This window comes from Nicotiana attenuata, unplaced genomic scaffold (assembly GCF_001879085.1).
Source record: "Nicotiana attenuata strain UT unplaced genomic scaffold, NIATTr2, whole genome shotgun sequence".
NCBI classification, from domain to species: domain Eukaryota; kingdom Viridiplantae; phylum Streptophyta; class Magnoliopsida; order Solanales; family Solanaceae; genus Nicotiana; species Nicotiana attenuata.
The window spans coordinates 367,907-384,896 of NW_017670474.1; the positions used below are offsets into that span (position 1 = coordinate 367,907).

General features: G+C 36.2%; 2 protein-coding genes across 7 annotated transcripts; one reads left to right on the top strand and one right to left on the bottom strand.

The window, feature by feature from the left end:
• The first annotated feature begins 1,480 nt into the window (after positions 1–1,480).
• Positions 1,481–11,672, top strand: LOC109239952 (plastidic glucose transporter 4). 4 transcript variants are annotated; one of them, XM_019406562.1, is made up of 14 exons: positions 1,481–1,500; positions 2,218–2,488; positions 3,732–3,846; positions 4,579–4,646; positions 4,863–4,995; positions 5,077–5,176; positions 5,270–5,382; positions 6,700–6,793; positions 6,913–7,066; positions 7,784–7,930; positions 8,014–8,087; positions 10,383–10,471; positions 10,650–10,764; positions 11,254–11,672. In XM_019406562.1, exons 1-14 carry the CDS (start codon positions 1,498–1,500, stop codon positions 11,434–11,436), a joined length of 1,659 nt encoding a protein of 552 aa, XP_019262107.1. In that variant the 5' UTR covers positions 1,481–1,497; the 3' UTR covers positions 11,437–11,672. The 4 variants fall into 4 exon arrangements, with proteins under 4 accessions (XP_019262107.1, XP_019262111.1, XP_019262109.1 ...); XM_019406566.1 differs by lacking the exon at positions 1,481–1,500 and adding an exon at positions 1,595–1,726; XM_019406564.1 differs by lacking the exon at positions 1,481–1,500 and adding an exon at positions 1,733–1,928.
• Positions 11,673–12,532: 860 nt separating this feature from the next.
• On the bottom strand, positions 12,533–15,712 carry LOC109239953. Of its 3 annotated transcripts, none has more exons than XR_002069984.1 (4): positions 15,507–15,712; positions 13,358–13,418; positions 13,034–13,242; positions 12,533–12,851 (listed from the first exon to the last, which is right to left on the bottom strand). XR_002069984.1 is itself a non-coding variant. In XM_019406567.1 (4 exons), the coding sequence occupies exons 1-4, from the start codon at positions 15,615–15,617 to the stop codon at positions 12,809–12,811; spliced, it is 429 nt and encodes a 142-aa protein (XP_019262112.1). In that variant the 5' UTR covers positions 15,618–15,712; the 3' UTR covers positions 12,533–12,808. The 3 variants fall into 3 exon arrangements, 2 of the variants coding, with proteins under 2 accessions (XP_019262112.1, XP_019262113.1); XM_019406567.1 differs by having other exon boundaries at positions 13,034–13,247; XM_019406568.1 differs by having other exon boundaries at positions 13,034–13,235; positions 15,507–15,708.
• Positions 15,713–16,990: the final 1,278 nt, after the last annotated feature.

Here is a 16,990-nt window from a genome sequence, read left to right on the forward strand (position 1 = left end):
ACTCTATTATAAAAGCACGAAATTCTAATACAAAATGTTTATAGATTTTCTTACCCTTCATAAATGCTTTTCATGTCAGAATTTAGATAAATCATAATTACAATTAATAATTAATTTAAGGCATAGCAAAAATTTAGGACTTTGACGACTTCAATAGGACAGAGCATTTTCCTTCATTGAGTTAGTTAAATAAAATCAACATTCATCAGCTTCATAATTTTATAGTTTTTTCATTAACTTTTATTATATAACTCAAATATGAATTTTAAATAATGTTATATGATTTTTTTGAAATCTCGTATTCCTTGAGTCCAGATTCATGCGCAACACCCGTATCCTGAGACTTGTTATTTAGATATAATATATGTATAACTATATATAATGTCAGATAAATCATAATTACAATTAATAATTAATTTAAGGCATAACTAAAATTTAGGATTTGGACGACTTCAGACAGAGCATTATCCTTCATTGAGTTAGTTAAATAAAATCAACATTCATCAGCTTCATAGTTTTATAGTTTTTCATTAACTTTTATTATATAACTCAAATATGATTTTTAAATAATGTTATGTGATTTTCTTGAAATCTCGTATTCCACGAGTCCAGGTTCACGCGCAACACGCGTATCCTGAGACTAGTTTATTAGATATAATATATGTATAACTATATATAATCAATATATATCAGCTAGAAAAAGTAAATAATGATTCTGTCCGGCTATTTGTGTGCAATCCATCGAGCTGAATTAGGGGAGAAATTAAAAAATAGCCAGATTTACAAGTATTTATTAAAAAATAGTCACAGTTTCAAAAGTAATCGAAATTTAGTCACTTTTCATGTAAAGATAAATCTGAACGAAAAACACTTTTCAAAATCCGAAAAATACTCCAAGATTATATTGGAATTCCAGTATAATATACTGGAACTCCAGTATAATATACTGGAGATTGGAGCACCTGTGTATGAACTTCCAGCATATTATGCTGGAACTTCATATACTGGTGTTCCAATATCCAGTATGCAGGAACTTTCCGCGTGTTGGAGTTCCAGCATAATATGCTGAAAGTTCATACATAGGTGCACCGATCTCTAGTATATTATGCTGGAACTTTCCGTTTTGCAACAAAATAATGGTTATTTTTCAGTGACTTTGCAAACATTAATAATTTTTGAATTACCAATTCGAAAACTGACTAGCCCGTGCTTTTTTACCTGAATCAGAAGTCACTATATGGGTGGGCCGACCCATAAGCTGGACACGGGCCCATGACGGTCATAGTAGCGCCAGTTTTACTTCCAAATTTCACGTGTGATGAATCAGCATTGCCGAGAGAACAGAGCGCCGTCCACGTCACGGCCCGCGACATCTCCAACGCTAACCGAAATCTAATCTGAAATCCAACTGCATTCTATCCATAACTCCCCCTTTCTAATTTCTTCTTCTTCTTTTTTCATTTTAATCCCCCTTACCCTTATTTTATACCATATTTAATGGTATTATTTTTATTTAAAGCTTCTACTATAATTTTTTAACTACTGATACTACAATTTAATTATGATATCTTAACAACATTTTAAATTTGCTAGCCATATTAAATCTGGATTTTTGTCTGAACTTTGCACTAATTGTGAAATATAAAAATGCCTACCACTTCGCAATTAAAGAATAAAAATAAAATTCAAGGGAATAAATAAAAAGAGGAGAATAACAGAAAAAGAGGTGAATTCTCCACCAACTTCCTTGTTAATAACTACAGTAAGCACACAGAGGTCTCGATTCTAATCGGACTTCCCAAAGCCACTCTTGTCTCAATTACAAGTTTACAAATATAATTTGATCAGACGCACAAGCTAACTCTAGAAGCTGCTTTGATTTCACTTTCTATCATCAACTTCAATTCTTCACTCGGCATATTTCCACTGTATTTGATCCTAATTCCAGTTGTTTGCTTTTTCAATTATCAGTCTCAATGCCATTTCCGTTAATTGTTTTTTCATACTGTCGACCGTCGAGCTCTTTAGATTATCTCAAATCTGGTTTGATTTCTGATTTGTCGTGCTTGAACTGGATAAAATTACTTGTTTAGTGTAGACGATGAAATGAACGTTGTTTGACTGATAATGATAGTGGAATATGGGCGCCTGTGTATTGCTTTGTTTATTGCCGTTTATTTTGTTGACTTTTCCGTTATATCTACGTTTTCTCCGCAGGTAAACATAAAAATGCAAGCTGCAAATTTCACAGTCAAAGGCAACATAGGTTTTGGCCTTCAGAATCGTAGGATTTTACAAGGCTCTGGTGACTTGAAAAGGAATACTTTATTAGCTTCTACGAGTCTCCGGATGCCGGAGAGAAGTAGTTGCTTTGGAGTCAGTATGGACTCTGCTTCCATGGGGATCGAACTTGGCCGTGCTAGAAAAACTGTTCAAAGTGTCTTTAGTTCATCGGCAAAGGCCAGATCACACCGTGTTCGAGCTTCTGGTACATGTCACAAGTCTCCTTTTCTTATTTATTTACTGAATCAACATTATAGCTTCGGTTGATTGTTGTTTGCAGTCACTTCCTCAACTTTCTGCTCCGTTTGTGTGTGGAATTCTGAATGTCCTTGTGCGTAATAAAAATATGATATTTTGGTATCATTTGTAGAGTATGCCCCTGTTCACCGACATGTAAGACTTATTGTGGTAGATTTCTTCCTTGACGAGATTAGGGACACAATGATGGTCTAGTTAAAACTTGTCTCAGCGTCTCATATGGACTGTAGGGATTAGCTCTATTGGATTAAACTGTGAGGCAGTTTGTTGCTGTCTTCACTTACAGATCATTTGTGGAACTGCTCCACATTAGCTCAGTTTCTGCTTATACCTGCGAAGGAGCACTAAATTATGCTATGTTGCAAACATAAGGTGGAAACCTGCTCTAACAGTATATCACCGCATTTCTGCTTTGGTGAAGGGACAAGGATGGCCGACTAAAATTGGGTAATAATTGGGCCTGCAGTTGCTATGGTGATGTACTACTGGTATGGTGGTAGGGGTTAGTTGTAATTTGGTGAGAATGGTCAACTTTAGAAATTGGTGGGTTGCAGTCCTAACTGGTTGCATGCACAGGTTATGAGTAGGAGATGCCATATCCGGTGGATGGTTATAATGCAGGGAAGATAGTTAAAGAACATTAAGTTTCTCATCCGGGATGGGAACCGAGTGAAACGTCTTTCTTTTCTCTCTTACCTTTTTCTTAGTTTTGGATCTCATATCCTGAAACAACTAAAACATGTAGGTTTTGTAACCTCAACTTCACTTTTCCACCTGAGCTTTCTGTTCGAGTAGGTTGTGCTTAGCAGTGGCGAAGCCACATGGTTACAAGGGTGGTCAGTTGACCACCCTTTGCCGAAAAATTGCACCGTGTATATAGATTAAATATTTTATTTAGAGGCGTTTAACATATATTGAACACCCTTTGCCTGGATTTTTTTACTTCTTTCAAATTGAATAACCTTGAGTAAATTTCTAGCTTCGCCACTGGTGTTTAGGTTTCATTTTGGAAAAAGGAATATTTCTCATTGTTTTGCCATGTGAATTAAGCATCAGCAGAGTATGTTGTACTAAGAATTTTATTGGAATAATAAGCTGCAACCCGACTGCCTCTCTTTGAATGGAAAAAAAAAAAGTTCTGCATGGTACCATGAAACTTGCTAACAATCATGTCTAATGGTGCATGGCAGGAGGAGATATTGAGGACGCAGCACCTCTCAAAGTTCAAGGGCAATCATCTGGATCAGTACTGCCCTATGTGGGTGTAGCTTGTCTGGGAGCAATTTTATTTGGGTATCACCTAGGGTATGGTGACATTATATTGATTGAAGAGCATTCGTTTACTGTTATTTTGCCTTAGATATGTTATCATAGTTGCCGCTCCATTAAGGTAAGGGTGTCCACAGGTTTGGTTTGTTTTACACACCGGTTGGAAGTAGACTGTGAATGCTGGTTTGGACCTACACCATAACCAAAGAAAATGCAATCACAATATTTGCTTAGTTGGTCTTGGTTGCCACTTCAGCTGTTTGATTGTATGAGCTAAAAATTTGTGTATTCTCGTGAGCGGAACTCAAAGTTTTGTTCGTAGTTTGCATTCCCTATCAACTTTTTGAATTTTCTTCTCGCCTCATATAATTAGAACTTATGAATTTTAAGGTATAGTTGTAAGTTTTATGTTATATAAATAACAAATGCGGCCCAAAAAGGGAGGCAAACAACTTTCTGAACTTTAAATAGATCCTGATACCAACAACTGATCCAAATGATGGGAAGTTGAATGATAAAAATTCTAATGGGATAGGGGAGTGTTTCTACCGCCATACTTAGATATTCTAAAAATAGATGAATTGGTTCAGTTCTGGTTGGCTGTCTGCTCTATCTTTGGGTTAGACTGGACCAAACATTTTTAGTTCAGACACTTTCCAAGCCAACAAGGCATTTTTAGTTCATGTATATTCTAAGCCTTGCAGTTTATACTTGTAACCTCTGTTTCTATTGTGCTATTTAGTGATAACTGTCATTTTTCTGGTTCAGGGTGGTGAATGGTGCCCTTGAATACCTAGCTAAGGATCTTGGGATCGTCGAGAACACTGTTATACAAGGCAAGTTTTAATTGAATGGTTTTTCTTATGTGAAATATAGCTCCAATGGACTACTATCCTGTTTTACTGGTTCCTGAGCTGCTGGAAAGGGCCAGTTCCTTTATGAAGCCTTTCTGTCACAGAGTTAATGTTTTGGCTGTGTTAGGACAACGTTTAATTTGGCAAGCCTTGTTCAGATATAGGAGTACCAAACTTTTATTTGATTGCTTTGATTAGGATGGATTGTTAGCTCAGTTCTTGCTGGCGCCACTGTTGGTTCATTTACTGGGGGAGCTCTGGCTGATAAATTTGGCCGAACAAAGACATTTGTATTGGATGCGATTCCACTTGCAGTTGGTGCGTTTCTGTGGTATGTACCTTAATAGTTAAAGCTACAATGTCTGATCATTACCATTGATAGAAGTATCTGATATGATGTCAAAACTTCCAGTACCACTGCCCAGAGTGTGCAGGCTATGATCATTGGTCGCTTACTTACTGGAATTGGCATTGGTATCTCATCTGCTATTGTGCCACTTTACATATCTGAGGTGTATATCTTACTCAAAGTTACACCTTTTTGACACTATTTCAATGGATTTACTTTTGTTTTCCTAGCATCCTGACAAACTTTTGGTGCTTAGATTTCACCTACAGAAATTCGCGGCACACTTGGAACTGTCAATCAGCTATTCATTTGCATTGGAATCCTTGTTGCACTAGTGGCTGGATTGCCTCTGTCTGGAAATCCTTTGTGGTAATTTCTCATTACTTATGTTCACAGCAGAAAACTTCAACTTTTAAATGATTGGTACATGAAGTCATCCATAGGCCTTCCAAAAGATTTTGACAGAAGAAAATTCCAACAAGATGGCATGAATGATTCTATCTGGACCTGATTAGTCCAGAACCAATAGGCGTCTTAATTAATTCTAGACAAGTTTGAGATCAAAGTTGGGTTAGTTGGCAGAATTTATCACGTTGGTGCCTCATTCTCTAGTCTGCTTATGTATCTTCTGTTATTTTTAACCTTTATGTATTTTTCATTCTTTATAGTCATGAATCTTCTATTGATAATATTACAACTTAAATACATATTAATTTTAGTTCAGTTACTACTGTATTTCTATTCTTAGTGGCAGCCTTCTAAGTTTTTAAAATTTATAGTACTTATGCAATTTATTATCTATTTTTTCCCAAATACTTCAAACTTTGTAGGTCTTGCATTGATTTTATGATCTTTTTATCAGGGAATTTCTTTGTGCCTTGTTTTTGGTTTTCCTTGAGAAAGAATTTGAAGTAAAATGATTACTTCTAATCAGCAATGGTTCTAATTGCTATTAGCAGTGCCATACTCCAGCTTTTGGTGCTAAAGCAGAGAGCAATACTCTGTTTCTGTAGTTTTGACATGCAGCGATCTTTTTGGAATGTCCCAGATGCCAAAAATGTTCATGCTTAGGGAATATTTTCTCTAAACAACCATTTTGGATGTTATTGGAAGCACCAAAATCCAGTTGTGTACCTCCGAATTTTAACTTTTCTAATTGAAGCCAGAGCAAGCAGCCCCCCACAGGATTACCTGTTACAACAACAACAACAACAACGGCCCAGTTAAATCCCACTAGTGGGGTCTGGGGAGGTAGTGTGTACGCAGACCTTACCCCGAGAGGCTGTTTCCGAAATACCCTCGGCTCAAGAAGACGAAAAGAGGCAATAGATCAGTACCATCAAAAGAAACCATGAAACAAAGAACAGCATCACCAAAACCAGAAACAGGATTACCTGTTAATCTTATTTATTTATTTACTTATTTCTGGGCCTTACTGGATATTCTACTTCCATATATCTCTCCTCAGCCAGTTGAATGACTGACTATTTCTTATTGGCCTTTCTAACTGATATCTTTTGCATCTACCTTGTTTACAAATGAATAAGGTTCAACAACTAGTAGTTGCCAGACTTTAGAAACTCTAACGAGCATGGATTTGTCTAACCTTTGCAGTTCTTCTGATGATTAAATTTTTGGGTTAATGTTAAATCCATTAAGTTACTTGTCTCCCAATTCATATGTCAGGTGGAGAACAATGTTTGGTATAGCACTTATTCCATCTGTTTTACTTGCGTTAGGAATGGCATTTTCTCCAGAAAGTCCTCGGTGGCTCTTTCAGGTTTTCTCATGAGATCTTTCTTTCTAGCTTGAAATCTTCGTTATGGATTTCCTTTCTACTGCTAAAATCTATGTCGGAGACTTATAATCTTACCTAAACTATTCACTTTTATTTGGCAGCAAGGAAGAATTTCTGAAGCTGAGACATCTATTAAAAGGCTATATGGTAAAGAAAGAGTTGCTGAGGTTATGGGTGATTTGGAAGCTTCTGCGCAGGGTTCTTCAGAACCAGATGCTGGGTGGCTTGATCTTTTTAGTAGCCGCTATTGGAAAGGTATATCTTTGATCGATAAGTATTGGAGATAATGTTGATGATACGTGACTGTTTAAGTGTCTGAACCTCAGTTCTTTATATCCTTAGGTCTAATAGTTTCCTGTCATATTGTTTAAGAACGTACTTAAATTTCTGTACATGTTGTCATATTGTTAACATTTGGCTTTTGGCTGTTATCTTGTGCCACCATTGTCAGGAACTTTTAAACAGTGGTGTGTAGTTCTGTTCTGCTGCAATAAAGAAAAGTGTCTTTCAGTTATTTTGCTTAAGTTCCAAACCTTAATTATCACTGAAGCATAGGTTTTAGTCTGGTATGTGTCTCCTTTTCTTTTCTTCTTGTTATTCCTCGATCAACTTTGCCTTTTTTGTTTTTTGGGGGAGGGAGGGGCAGTGTTTGGGTCTAAATATGTAGAATAATGGGCCTTAAATTCTGTTGTCTTCCTCAATTCGTGACCTTCATAATCTTCTTGGTTGGAAGAGAACTGTTACTGACAACTTAATTATTCTCCAGACAATAAAAGCCTGAGTTTATGCTTGTGCGCACACATTTCTCCACCTAAGTTTGTTCGTAACGTGATATTATCAGTCTATGGTCACTCGTCCCGTAGTTCCAAATGTATTTGATATTTTGAGCTCCTGATATTTCTGTGCTATATTGTATAACCAAAATGAGACAATTGTACCGCCAAAATGATCTAATTGTTGTCGTCATTGCAGTTGTTAGCATTGGTGCAGCTTTGTTCTTGTTCCAGCAGTTCGCTGGGATAAATGCTGTGGTCTATTATTCCACTGCAGTGTTCCGAAGTGCTGGAATTTCATCTGATGTAGCAGCCAGTGCTCTGGTTGGAGCAGCCAATGTCTTTGGTTAGTCTTCTTCTCAAGAGTTTCGAGAACATCTGTTACTAAGTATAGAATATATTTTTCTAATTAGGTATATATTTATCCAGGGACAATGGTGGCATCCTCTTTGATGGACAAACAAGGAAGAAAGAGTCTGTTGCTCGTAAGCTTTACTGGAATGGTACGTCACTTTGTGTCCTTGATGGAGTTTATATGTCAAAAGTAAAATACAACTTACTTGGAACTGAACTGCGTTAATCCTTTAAGGAGTGATATCTTTACTTTTAGTTGATTATTACATGTAATCTCTTTAAAGATTTTGGTAGCATTTGGATGGGCGCGCGCACACATATTTACATATGAAAAAACAGAAAAATCTTCATCGAAACAGAACATTCAAAAATTTTGTTTGTTGAAGGACCTTGTACTTCCAGAAGTTCTAACTATCTCTAGCACTAGCAACGTTATACCCTGTCATAGTGTGATGCAATTCATTTACGTAGTAGAGACAGTGATGAATCTTATCGTTTGAATTTAAGTGATAAATAAATCACTTTTTAAATCATTTTCTATTATTGGTTATGGTTTGTAAGAACCTACAGAAATGTAAAACTCAGTTTATATATTCATGATCAAAATTGATATTCTTGGCTAAAAACCTTATATCCTTGCTTAGAGGGATATCTAGACCACTTTGCTTGGGCCTGTTTGGAAATAACTGTTTTGATTTGGAAAAAATCAGCCATTGTTTTTTTTCCCCATAAAACCATAATGCTAAGTTGGTGTTTTGAGAAAATAATTCTTACAGCACACGACCAGTTCTTCCAAAACCAAATGCAAAATCCTAACACAAACATTGTTTTCTTTAGAAGGAGACCAAATTTATACAGGACCAAACCGTTTCCTAATCCAAATGTCAAATGTCATGGCATTTGATTTCTCTTTGTGAGTCTTAGACTTCTAAGATGATAATGTGAAAACTTGGGAATCATATCCTTGCGAATCTTAGACTTCTAAGATGATAACGTGAAACTTAGAATCATAGCCATAACAGAGAATTTCAGAGACCTTAACCTACCTCGTAGTTTAAGATTTTACAGTAGCCTCCCTTATTTCGATTTTTCTTTAACAAGATTGATTTAAATGATAGAATATTTCTATTATTCCAAAGATGTCCTTGTGTATCCTTGACTGAAAATGGAGAAGCGAGTAATTCTCCCAATTAATAGACAAACTGTAAGTATATGAACCTATAATATAGGTTGTGGGTGTGGAAGTTCACACCATGCAGATTTCTCCGCTTCATTTAAGTGAGATGGAACACCATTAGAAGCTAAGGTCCAGTGATTATATACCTTCAGATTTAAATCTTCATTTTTCTCCACTCTATTATACTTGATTTTACCCCAAAGTTTAGGATAATATCAACTAAAAAAAAAAGGGCAGCCTAGTGCACAAAGCATCCCGCATTCACGCAGGGTCCAGGAAGGGACGCACCTCTAGGATAATATCAACTGATAATTGGTTTGACGCCTGCATATTTCTATGAATGCCATAGCCATTTCACGTCTTAGAGGAAGCCTTATTGTTGCTCGTGAACGAACTTTGGGCAGTCCATTATGGAAATGAGGAACTGAGTTCAATGTGATATAATTAAATAAGCGATAAGCATCGCACAATTTTCTTTTTCTTTTTTTCCTTTTTGGCTCTCTTAATTCTTATTTAAATTTTCTTGTCGAGTTTGTTTCTTATCTATATTTATTTTTTAGCACACAGATAGTACTGTTTTTCCAATATAGATAGCATAAATGATTTTTATTTAAAATTGAATAGAGCTTTGTATTACAAATATAGCACCTAATAATCAAGGTAAAAATGGGTCTACTTCGGGATGTATAACAAGTTATTATTTGAATTCAATTTCGTTATGAATAAGGAAGTGAACATAATATCTCAACCCATGATTAATGTAAGTATTAGAAATGTTACCTTGATGGATTTGTGAAAATTTTCCATTCAATAATTAATATCCAAGAAGGGCACCTTTATGAAAAATATAAAAATCTTATAATTTCAACAAGTTTTGTTATGAAAAGATCAAAATAAGGAGTGAGTATAATATTCCAAATCACAAGGGAAGTTAGTCTTATAAAGGTAAACTTGAGGTCTTCGAAATATTCCATAACTATAAGCATCCCGCAGAGTAAATTCCAACATGAAGCTCTCTGGGATAGCTTGCCTAAGACTTGCACGGTCTTATCCTAAACAATCCTTGGCAGTTGAACTCATTCTTTTTGCATCTAGTTGTCAATGCTAAGATGGTTCTTTAGCAGCAACCCATGCATGCATATGCTGAGGCCTGAGGGACATGACGCTTTTATCCTCCTGATATATGGCTCGTTTCTGATTTATTCTATTTTAGCTTTATCTTGTTCTATCCATCTTATCTGATTCTCATCATATTCTCCTTTCACAGGCTGCATCAATGATGTTGCTTTCCTTGTCCTTCACTTGGAAGGTCCTGACACCATATTCTGGCACACTAGCTGTTCTTGGTACTGTCCTGTAAGTATCATGTGCTTCCCTGCTGTTAGATCATTACTCCTCCTCCTTTTTTCCACCGGAGCAATTTCTTCTGTTATTTGGCCCTTTTTTTCCCATTGTCAATGCAAATGATTTTTTGTTTTTAATAAGGAATGCAAATGAAATGTTTATATATTTCCTGTTACCTTTTTTCCTGCAGCTACGTGTTGTCCTTCTCACTTGGTGCTGGTCCTGTTCCTGCTCTTCTACTTCCTGAGATATTTGCCTCCAGAATTAGGGCAAAAGCGGTGGCTTTGTCTTTGGGGATGCATTGGGTGAGTCTTCTTTTTTCTTTTTTTGACAAACAAAAGGTTATAACTGCTATAAACATCATTTATGGTGTTCCGTGATTTAGCTGGAAGCAAACTTTTATGCCAAAGTCCTAACATCACAATAAGCTGAAATGTGTGCTGACAGAAGTATGCTCAAATGTCTTCTGAGTATATTTCTCAATGCCATGCTCTCGAGTAATATAACATTCCCAGGGTGCTTAGAGAAATATGCATTTTATTGAAGCACCAAACACAGTAGTCCCTTGGCTCTTTGATTTTTAGTGTTATTGTTTACTTCTTTCGTTTAAGAAGTATCTTTTGCTTTTGATTGTTATTTTCCCAGCATGAGCTGTAGGAAGATAAATATGAAAAACAGAAAAAGTAGGAATTGATTGTGGTGGTATTTGCAGCATTGTAAGATAAGTCGAAGGTTCATTCACTCCATGTTTACTTATTGTCTCTAACAGCCAACTCATCTTTCTCCTTGAACAGATATCAAACTTCTTTATTGGCCTGTACTTCTTGAGCATTGTAACTAAATTTGGAATCAGTACGGTGTACCTGGGATTTGCATCTGTTTGTCTTCTTGCTGTCATGTATATAGCCGGTAATGTCGTAGAGACAAAAGGGCGATCACTGGAGGACATAGAGCGTGAGTTAAGTCCAGCAATATGAGTGGTACCATATGAACAGCTGAGTAATTTCAGCTTCCGCCATCCAGTGGTCTAGATTTTGAAGAGATACTCCCCAGTGGAAGTCTGTTGCGAGACTGGAGTTGTATCACTTACCCTTTAGCTGTCTGTTTGATTTTCTTGTACTTCGGCATCAAGAATGGTGCGACATTGTAACAAACATGCAACTGGTATGAAAGATTATCCACGTATAAATGAGTATTTCAGAATCTATCTCAAGACTTTCTCAGCGTTAATTATTTGTGTACGGTGAAGCTTAGGTATGCAAGATGATGATAGATACTACAAATGATTATCTTCAGATGCCAGCAATAGGGAATCCTTAGAAAACTACAATGCAAGTTGCTTGATAGTTTTATTCCAAAATGAGAAGTCTCCAAAGCCATCTCCAAACGTCTTTTCAGCCTTTGATTATTTACTACTTACTTCAGTGAAGCTTAGATCTGTTAAAAATGAGATGTCATCTGACATTCACTGCCTACCTGAAATAAGTTATTTTGACCAGAGGGACGGCAATATTATACTGGACTCCACTGTGTTCAAACCTTTCTACCCGCAGCTGAAATCAGTAATTGTTATGCAGTATTAGCGAGATTAGTTGCTGAAATTATGTATACATGACGAAGAAGTTTAATTGGATCCATCGTTGGATGTTGCATCGGAAGTTGAATCCACAGAAGGTGTGTACTAAAGGGCAGCCCGGGCGCAGCTAAATAAGAAATCTCAGTCAATGATCTAAATGACTAAATAAATACCAGATAACGAATTGAACTCCACCCTATAACTAGATCACTCGATGTTGGATAATCTATCAAATGCTAACCCAGTGTAGATGCGCCAGTGTTCTGAAAATTAAAAACACCCATATAGGTTGTTTAAGAAGATGGTCGTCAGTTCCAGACAAACCAGTTTGAGACCATAAAAGGTACTGGGCGTTGATGACATAAAGAGGAGACAACATACTCCTAGTCAGTTAGCTGGATATTCAGATTATATGATCTCTTCTTTCTTTCTTTCTTTTTTTGCAAGAAAAGCATTATTGATTAACAAGTAAAACACATCCACATTTACAAGTGAAATGTTCAAGCCCTTAAGAATCACAGCGATTTAGCAGAAATTGGTTGATCTACACCCAAGTCGAGGCTTAATTCCCATTTCCTCATAAACCTAGAGATCAATATACATCTTGACACTTCAAAGCTTTTACAATGGAGATAATGTAGTCAGAAATCATCTTAATTCATACAATATATATATCTATTATATTTGACCGGTAGATTATAGACGCTGCCTCCAATGGATTTTGGAGCAATCTAGCATGGTAGCAGCATTACAAACTCCAGAAGGTGATGGCTCTACATATTGGATTTCCTTTCCCATCTCTCCTTGGTATCAAGCCTACAGTTGGTCAAATATGCACGATTAATAACATAAAGTACACAAAGTCAAAAAGCAAAAGAAACGAAACATAACCAACCAAAATGCCACACTTCTGGTACCATACTGTTAAATTTGCTTTGGCATTAAATCCAATTGTTTGCTCTAAAAGTAACAATAGCAAACATTTTGAAAGATCATACCCCCAATGCAACTTCTGCCGCTTTATTGACAGTGAATGTCCTACTAAATTGTCTTCTTGTGATGATGAAAGGTCCGTCAAACTGCTTATGGACAATGTAATTCTTGGATCTTCAGCTGTTTTAATTGATTTTTCACCCATTGCCTCCTTGCATTTGGCATTGACATCTTTACCATGGTACTTTCCCACCTCAGCAAGAGTTCCTGAAAACTTCTCTTCATCACAATGTTAACTAGGAATTCACAGTCAATAGAAAATAATAAAACAAATAGGAAAAAAGATAGTTGAAAATGTAAACAAAGTGCGGAGGAATCAAACAACACACCTTTTGATTTATCCTTGACCTTTGATCTTGCTTTTATTTTTAGGCGTCTTCGGTGCAACTCCTGGCAAATCCAACGCTTATGATATTTAAAATCTATCTACTCATACTACGATGAAAGAACAAAAAATAACGATGCACACACATCTCTATATCCAATTTCCATATGGTTAATTGATGTTGTCCCTAACCTGTAGCTCAGCAAGCAAGTTCTCTTAATAAGTTTTATAATAAAACAGTACCAAGTAGGTATTGAATGTATACAAAGTGTCTGGAGTTGCCTCCTATCAGTGTAATGAGTCGAAGAAACCCAGAATGTCTTCCAATTCAATTACAAGGTTTTTCCTGCACCAGAAGTACAAATTTGTAGACACCTATATTTTACATTTTCCATGGCTAATGTTTCTTTCAACTTCCAATAGGTTCAATAGTATCCGATAGCATGATTTCACACAGAACTTACCATCCCTGTCGCCAAGCTCGGCAAGCAAGTTTTGAATCTCTCTGACAGATCATTCATTCAGGCCTCATTTGTTTGCACTTCATGGAGGTCTGAATCTTTATCATTCAGATCTCAAACATTACGTGCGTTTGTTTTTAAAGTCTGAATCTTAACCATTTAGATCTTAATCAGTGTGCTTATTTTTAAAGTCTGAATCTAAACCATTTAGATCTTAATCAGTGTGTTTGTTTTTTTTACTTCACAACCACTTAATGGATCTGAATAGGTCTGTATGGTTAAGATCTATAGCAAAGACTTAATTTCATTAAGATGCTATCATACACATTCATTACTAACTGCTGCCGCCATCCTCAACCATAGCCGCCACCACTACCACCACCCATCACCCCCACCACCATTAGCCTCAACCATAACCACACACTCACCCACCTCAATTACCACAACTAACCACCCCATTACCATCAATAATCATAGCCGGCACTGTCCACCATTATAAACTACCACCAATCACTATCACCTTCCTCAATCACAACCACAACGACCACCCACCATAATTAACTATTACCATCCACCACCACCATCCTAAATCATAATCACTATCACTACCAATTTATTAAAATTTTATGTTTATTAATTTTCAGTCTTAATCATTTAGTATTAAGATCTTAATACACATCTTAATATTCAGATGTGTATTCAGATTCAGATGTCTTAATCTTAATACACTTCTTTATATTCAGATATGTATTCAAATTCAGACGTCTTAATCTTAAAAAAACAAATGAGGCCAATGTTGTTGTTGACAGTATTTTTCTTTTTAGAGCGCTTTTATCATCTCGTAACTATGTATCCAACCGATTGGCCCAAAACAACAATAACCCTTATTCCACGACTTAGAGAAAATGTTTAAGGGACCATTAATTGGAACATCAAAATATATATGTGGATAAACATTGAGAACCTTAAAAGCATCCAACAATCGCTTATAGCATTCTGAGCAAAATAGTGCGATGTATTTTAACGTATGGAACATCTTCTTTTCCAAGTGAAATTCCCCTTCATAATTTGAAAACATTTGCAAGTACTTAATTCCACATGTTACATAAAGGAAGTGAGGCAGACAACTCAATGTATTTCAACTTAACACCCCTCTATTGATTCTAGTGTTTTCAGCATAACAACTCAATGTATTTCAACCTTTTCAATTTTGCTTTGGATACTACTGTTAGCAAATGTTTATATTGCATAGTTCAACATAAAAGAGCGAACAAATGACACTGCTAGCTCTGCATCCTCTCATACAAGAAAAGAGACCTCCAATATCAAGATTTACAACTTCCTCTAGTCCTACGTATTCAGACAATGTATATGTAGTTCTAAGGATATAAAAGTTTGGTTACTTGCTGCATCACAGACTTCCAAAGTAACATCAACCAAATTTCCTAGCAAAGCACAAGTTCAAAACTGGAAATAAATGAATAAAGTGAGGAATAATCTAGAAAAACAACCAACGAAAAATCCTGGTTTTCCCACCACATTCAGCAATTACTACTTTTTCAGAGAGAAAAAAGAAGAATGAATGGAGCTAATTTTTAAGGTTTATGATTTCAAACAACAAGGTCGGTTCAATTAAGATATTTTATCGTATGATAAAATTGACAAAAGTGATGCAAAGGACAAAGGGATTACTTGAAACTTGGAAATTTGAGCAGGGTTGAGACCCTTTTTGGAGGTAAAATTGGGCTGTAGAGATGGTGCTGATGCTATCGCAGCTTCTCTCCTTCCGTCGTCTTCTTCCATTGTTGCTGATCATCAACCAGTTGGAGACCCGACTCTAACCCGTTTGTGGCAATTTGCTCGGGCCTTTGGGGTTCAATTACTGTAATGGGCCTCGATAGTAGAGATCCAAAGCCGGTGAATTCAAAAATAGCCAGATTTACTGGGAGAAATTTAAAAATAGTTAGATTTACAATTGGTCGTTCAAAAATAGCTCAATTTCAAAAGTAATCGAAATTTAGCCACTTTTTATGTAAAGATAAATCTGAGCGAAAGCACTATTCAAAATCCGGAAAATACTCCAGCATAATATGATGGAGTTCCAGCATAAGTACACTAGAACTCCAGCATAATATACTGGAGTTCCAGCAAGTATAATTGTCCAGTATAATATACTGGAGTTTGGAGCACCAGTGCTCCAGTCTCCAGTATATTATACTGGAGCCAGCAAAGTATACCGGTCCAGCATAATATGCTAGAGTTCATACACAAGTGCACCGAACTCCAGTATATTATGCTGGACCGGTCTCTATTGCAGCAAAGCGGTGGCTATTTTTCATTGACTTGTAAACGCTGGCTATTTTTGATTGACCAGTCCGAAAACTGGCTATACCGTGCTATTTTTACAGATTTACAAGCGGTAATTGAAAAATAGTTACAGTTTCAAAAGTAATTAAAAGTTAACGACTTTTGATGTAAAGATAAAATTGAACAAAAATACTGTTCGAAATTCTTCGGAAAATATTCCAGCATAATATGCTGGAAGTTCATACACAAGTGCTCTAATCTTCACTATATTATGCTAGAACTTTTCGTGTGATGGAGTTCCAACATAATATGTTGGAAGTTCATACACAGGTGCACCAATATCCAGTATATTATGCTGGAAGTTTTCGTGTTGCAGCAAAATAGTAGTTATTTTTCCATGACTTTGCAAACGCTGGCTATTTTTCAATTAACAATCCGAAAATTGGCTAGCCGTGCTATTTTCACCCCTAGACTGTAAGGGTGACTGACACAAAAGGAGCTTTTGGGAGCTGGGCTTAGCTGAATATCCCAAAATTACCGGTATTTAAAAAATGACTTCGAAACCACATATGGTTCTTCGGGAGTTTCTCTACATGATTAAATTATTCATCGAAGTATATCGGATTGTCATACTTTTGCTCTGTAGAATTTTCTTACCGAATGATAGAGTTGATGTTACTATTACTCTACCTATTTGTTAAGATGTTCACTGAAGTCTATCAGATTGACATACTTTTGTTTTTGAGGTATTTCTCTACTGGGTTGGTAGAGCTGATGCTATATTTTTCTCTACCTATCTTCCGAGTTGTTCATCAAAGTGGAATTTCTATTGAAATTTCACATGTAAAGAGTTTTCCAATCTCCAGTGT

What these genes read in the sequence shown, in the direction of transcription:
- LOC109239952 (XM_019406562.1), top strand. An exon ending in CTGTCTGGAAATCCTTTGTG is followed by an intron (nt 5,383 to 6,699) that starts GTAATTTCTCAT and finishes TTCATATGTCAG; the next exon opens with GTGGAGAACAATGTTTGGTA. An exon ending in GTCCTCGGTGGCTCTTTCAG is followed by an intron (nt 6,794 to 6,912) that starts GTTTTCTCATGA and finishes TTTATTTGGCAG; the next exon opens with CAAGGAAGAATTTCTGAAGC.
- LOC109239953 (XM_019406567.1), bottom strand. Translation starts at nt 15,617, where the DNA reads ATGGAAGAAGACGACGGAAGGAGAGAAGCTGCGATAGCATCAGCACCA. An exon ending in CTCAAATTTCCAAGTTTCAA is followed by an intron (nt 13,419 to 15,506) that starts GTAATCCCTTTG and finishes TGGATTTGCCAG; the next exon opens with GAGTTGCACCGAAGACGCCT. An exon ending in GGTCAAGGATAAATCAAAAG is followed by an intron (nt 13,248 to 13,357) that starts GTGTGTTGTTTG and finishes ATTGTGATGAAG; the next exon opens with AGAAGTTTTCAGGAACTCTT.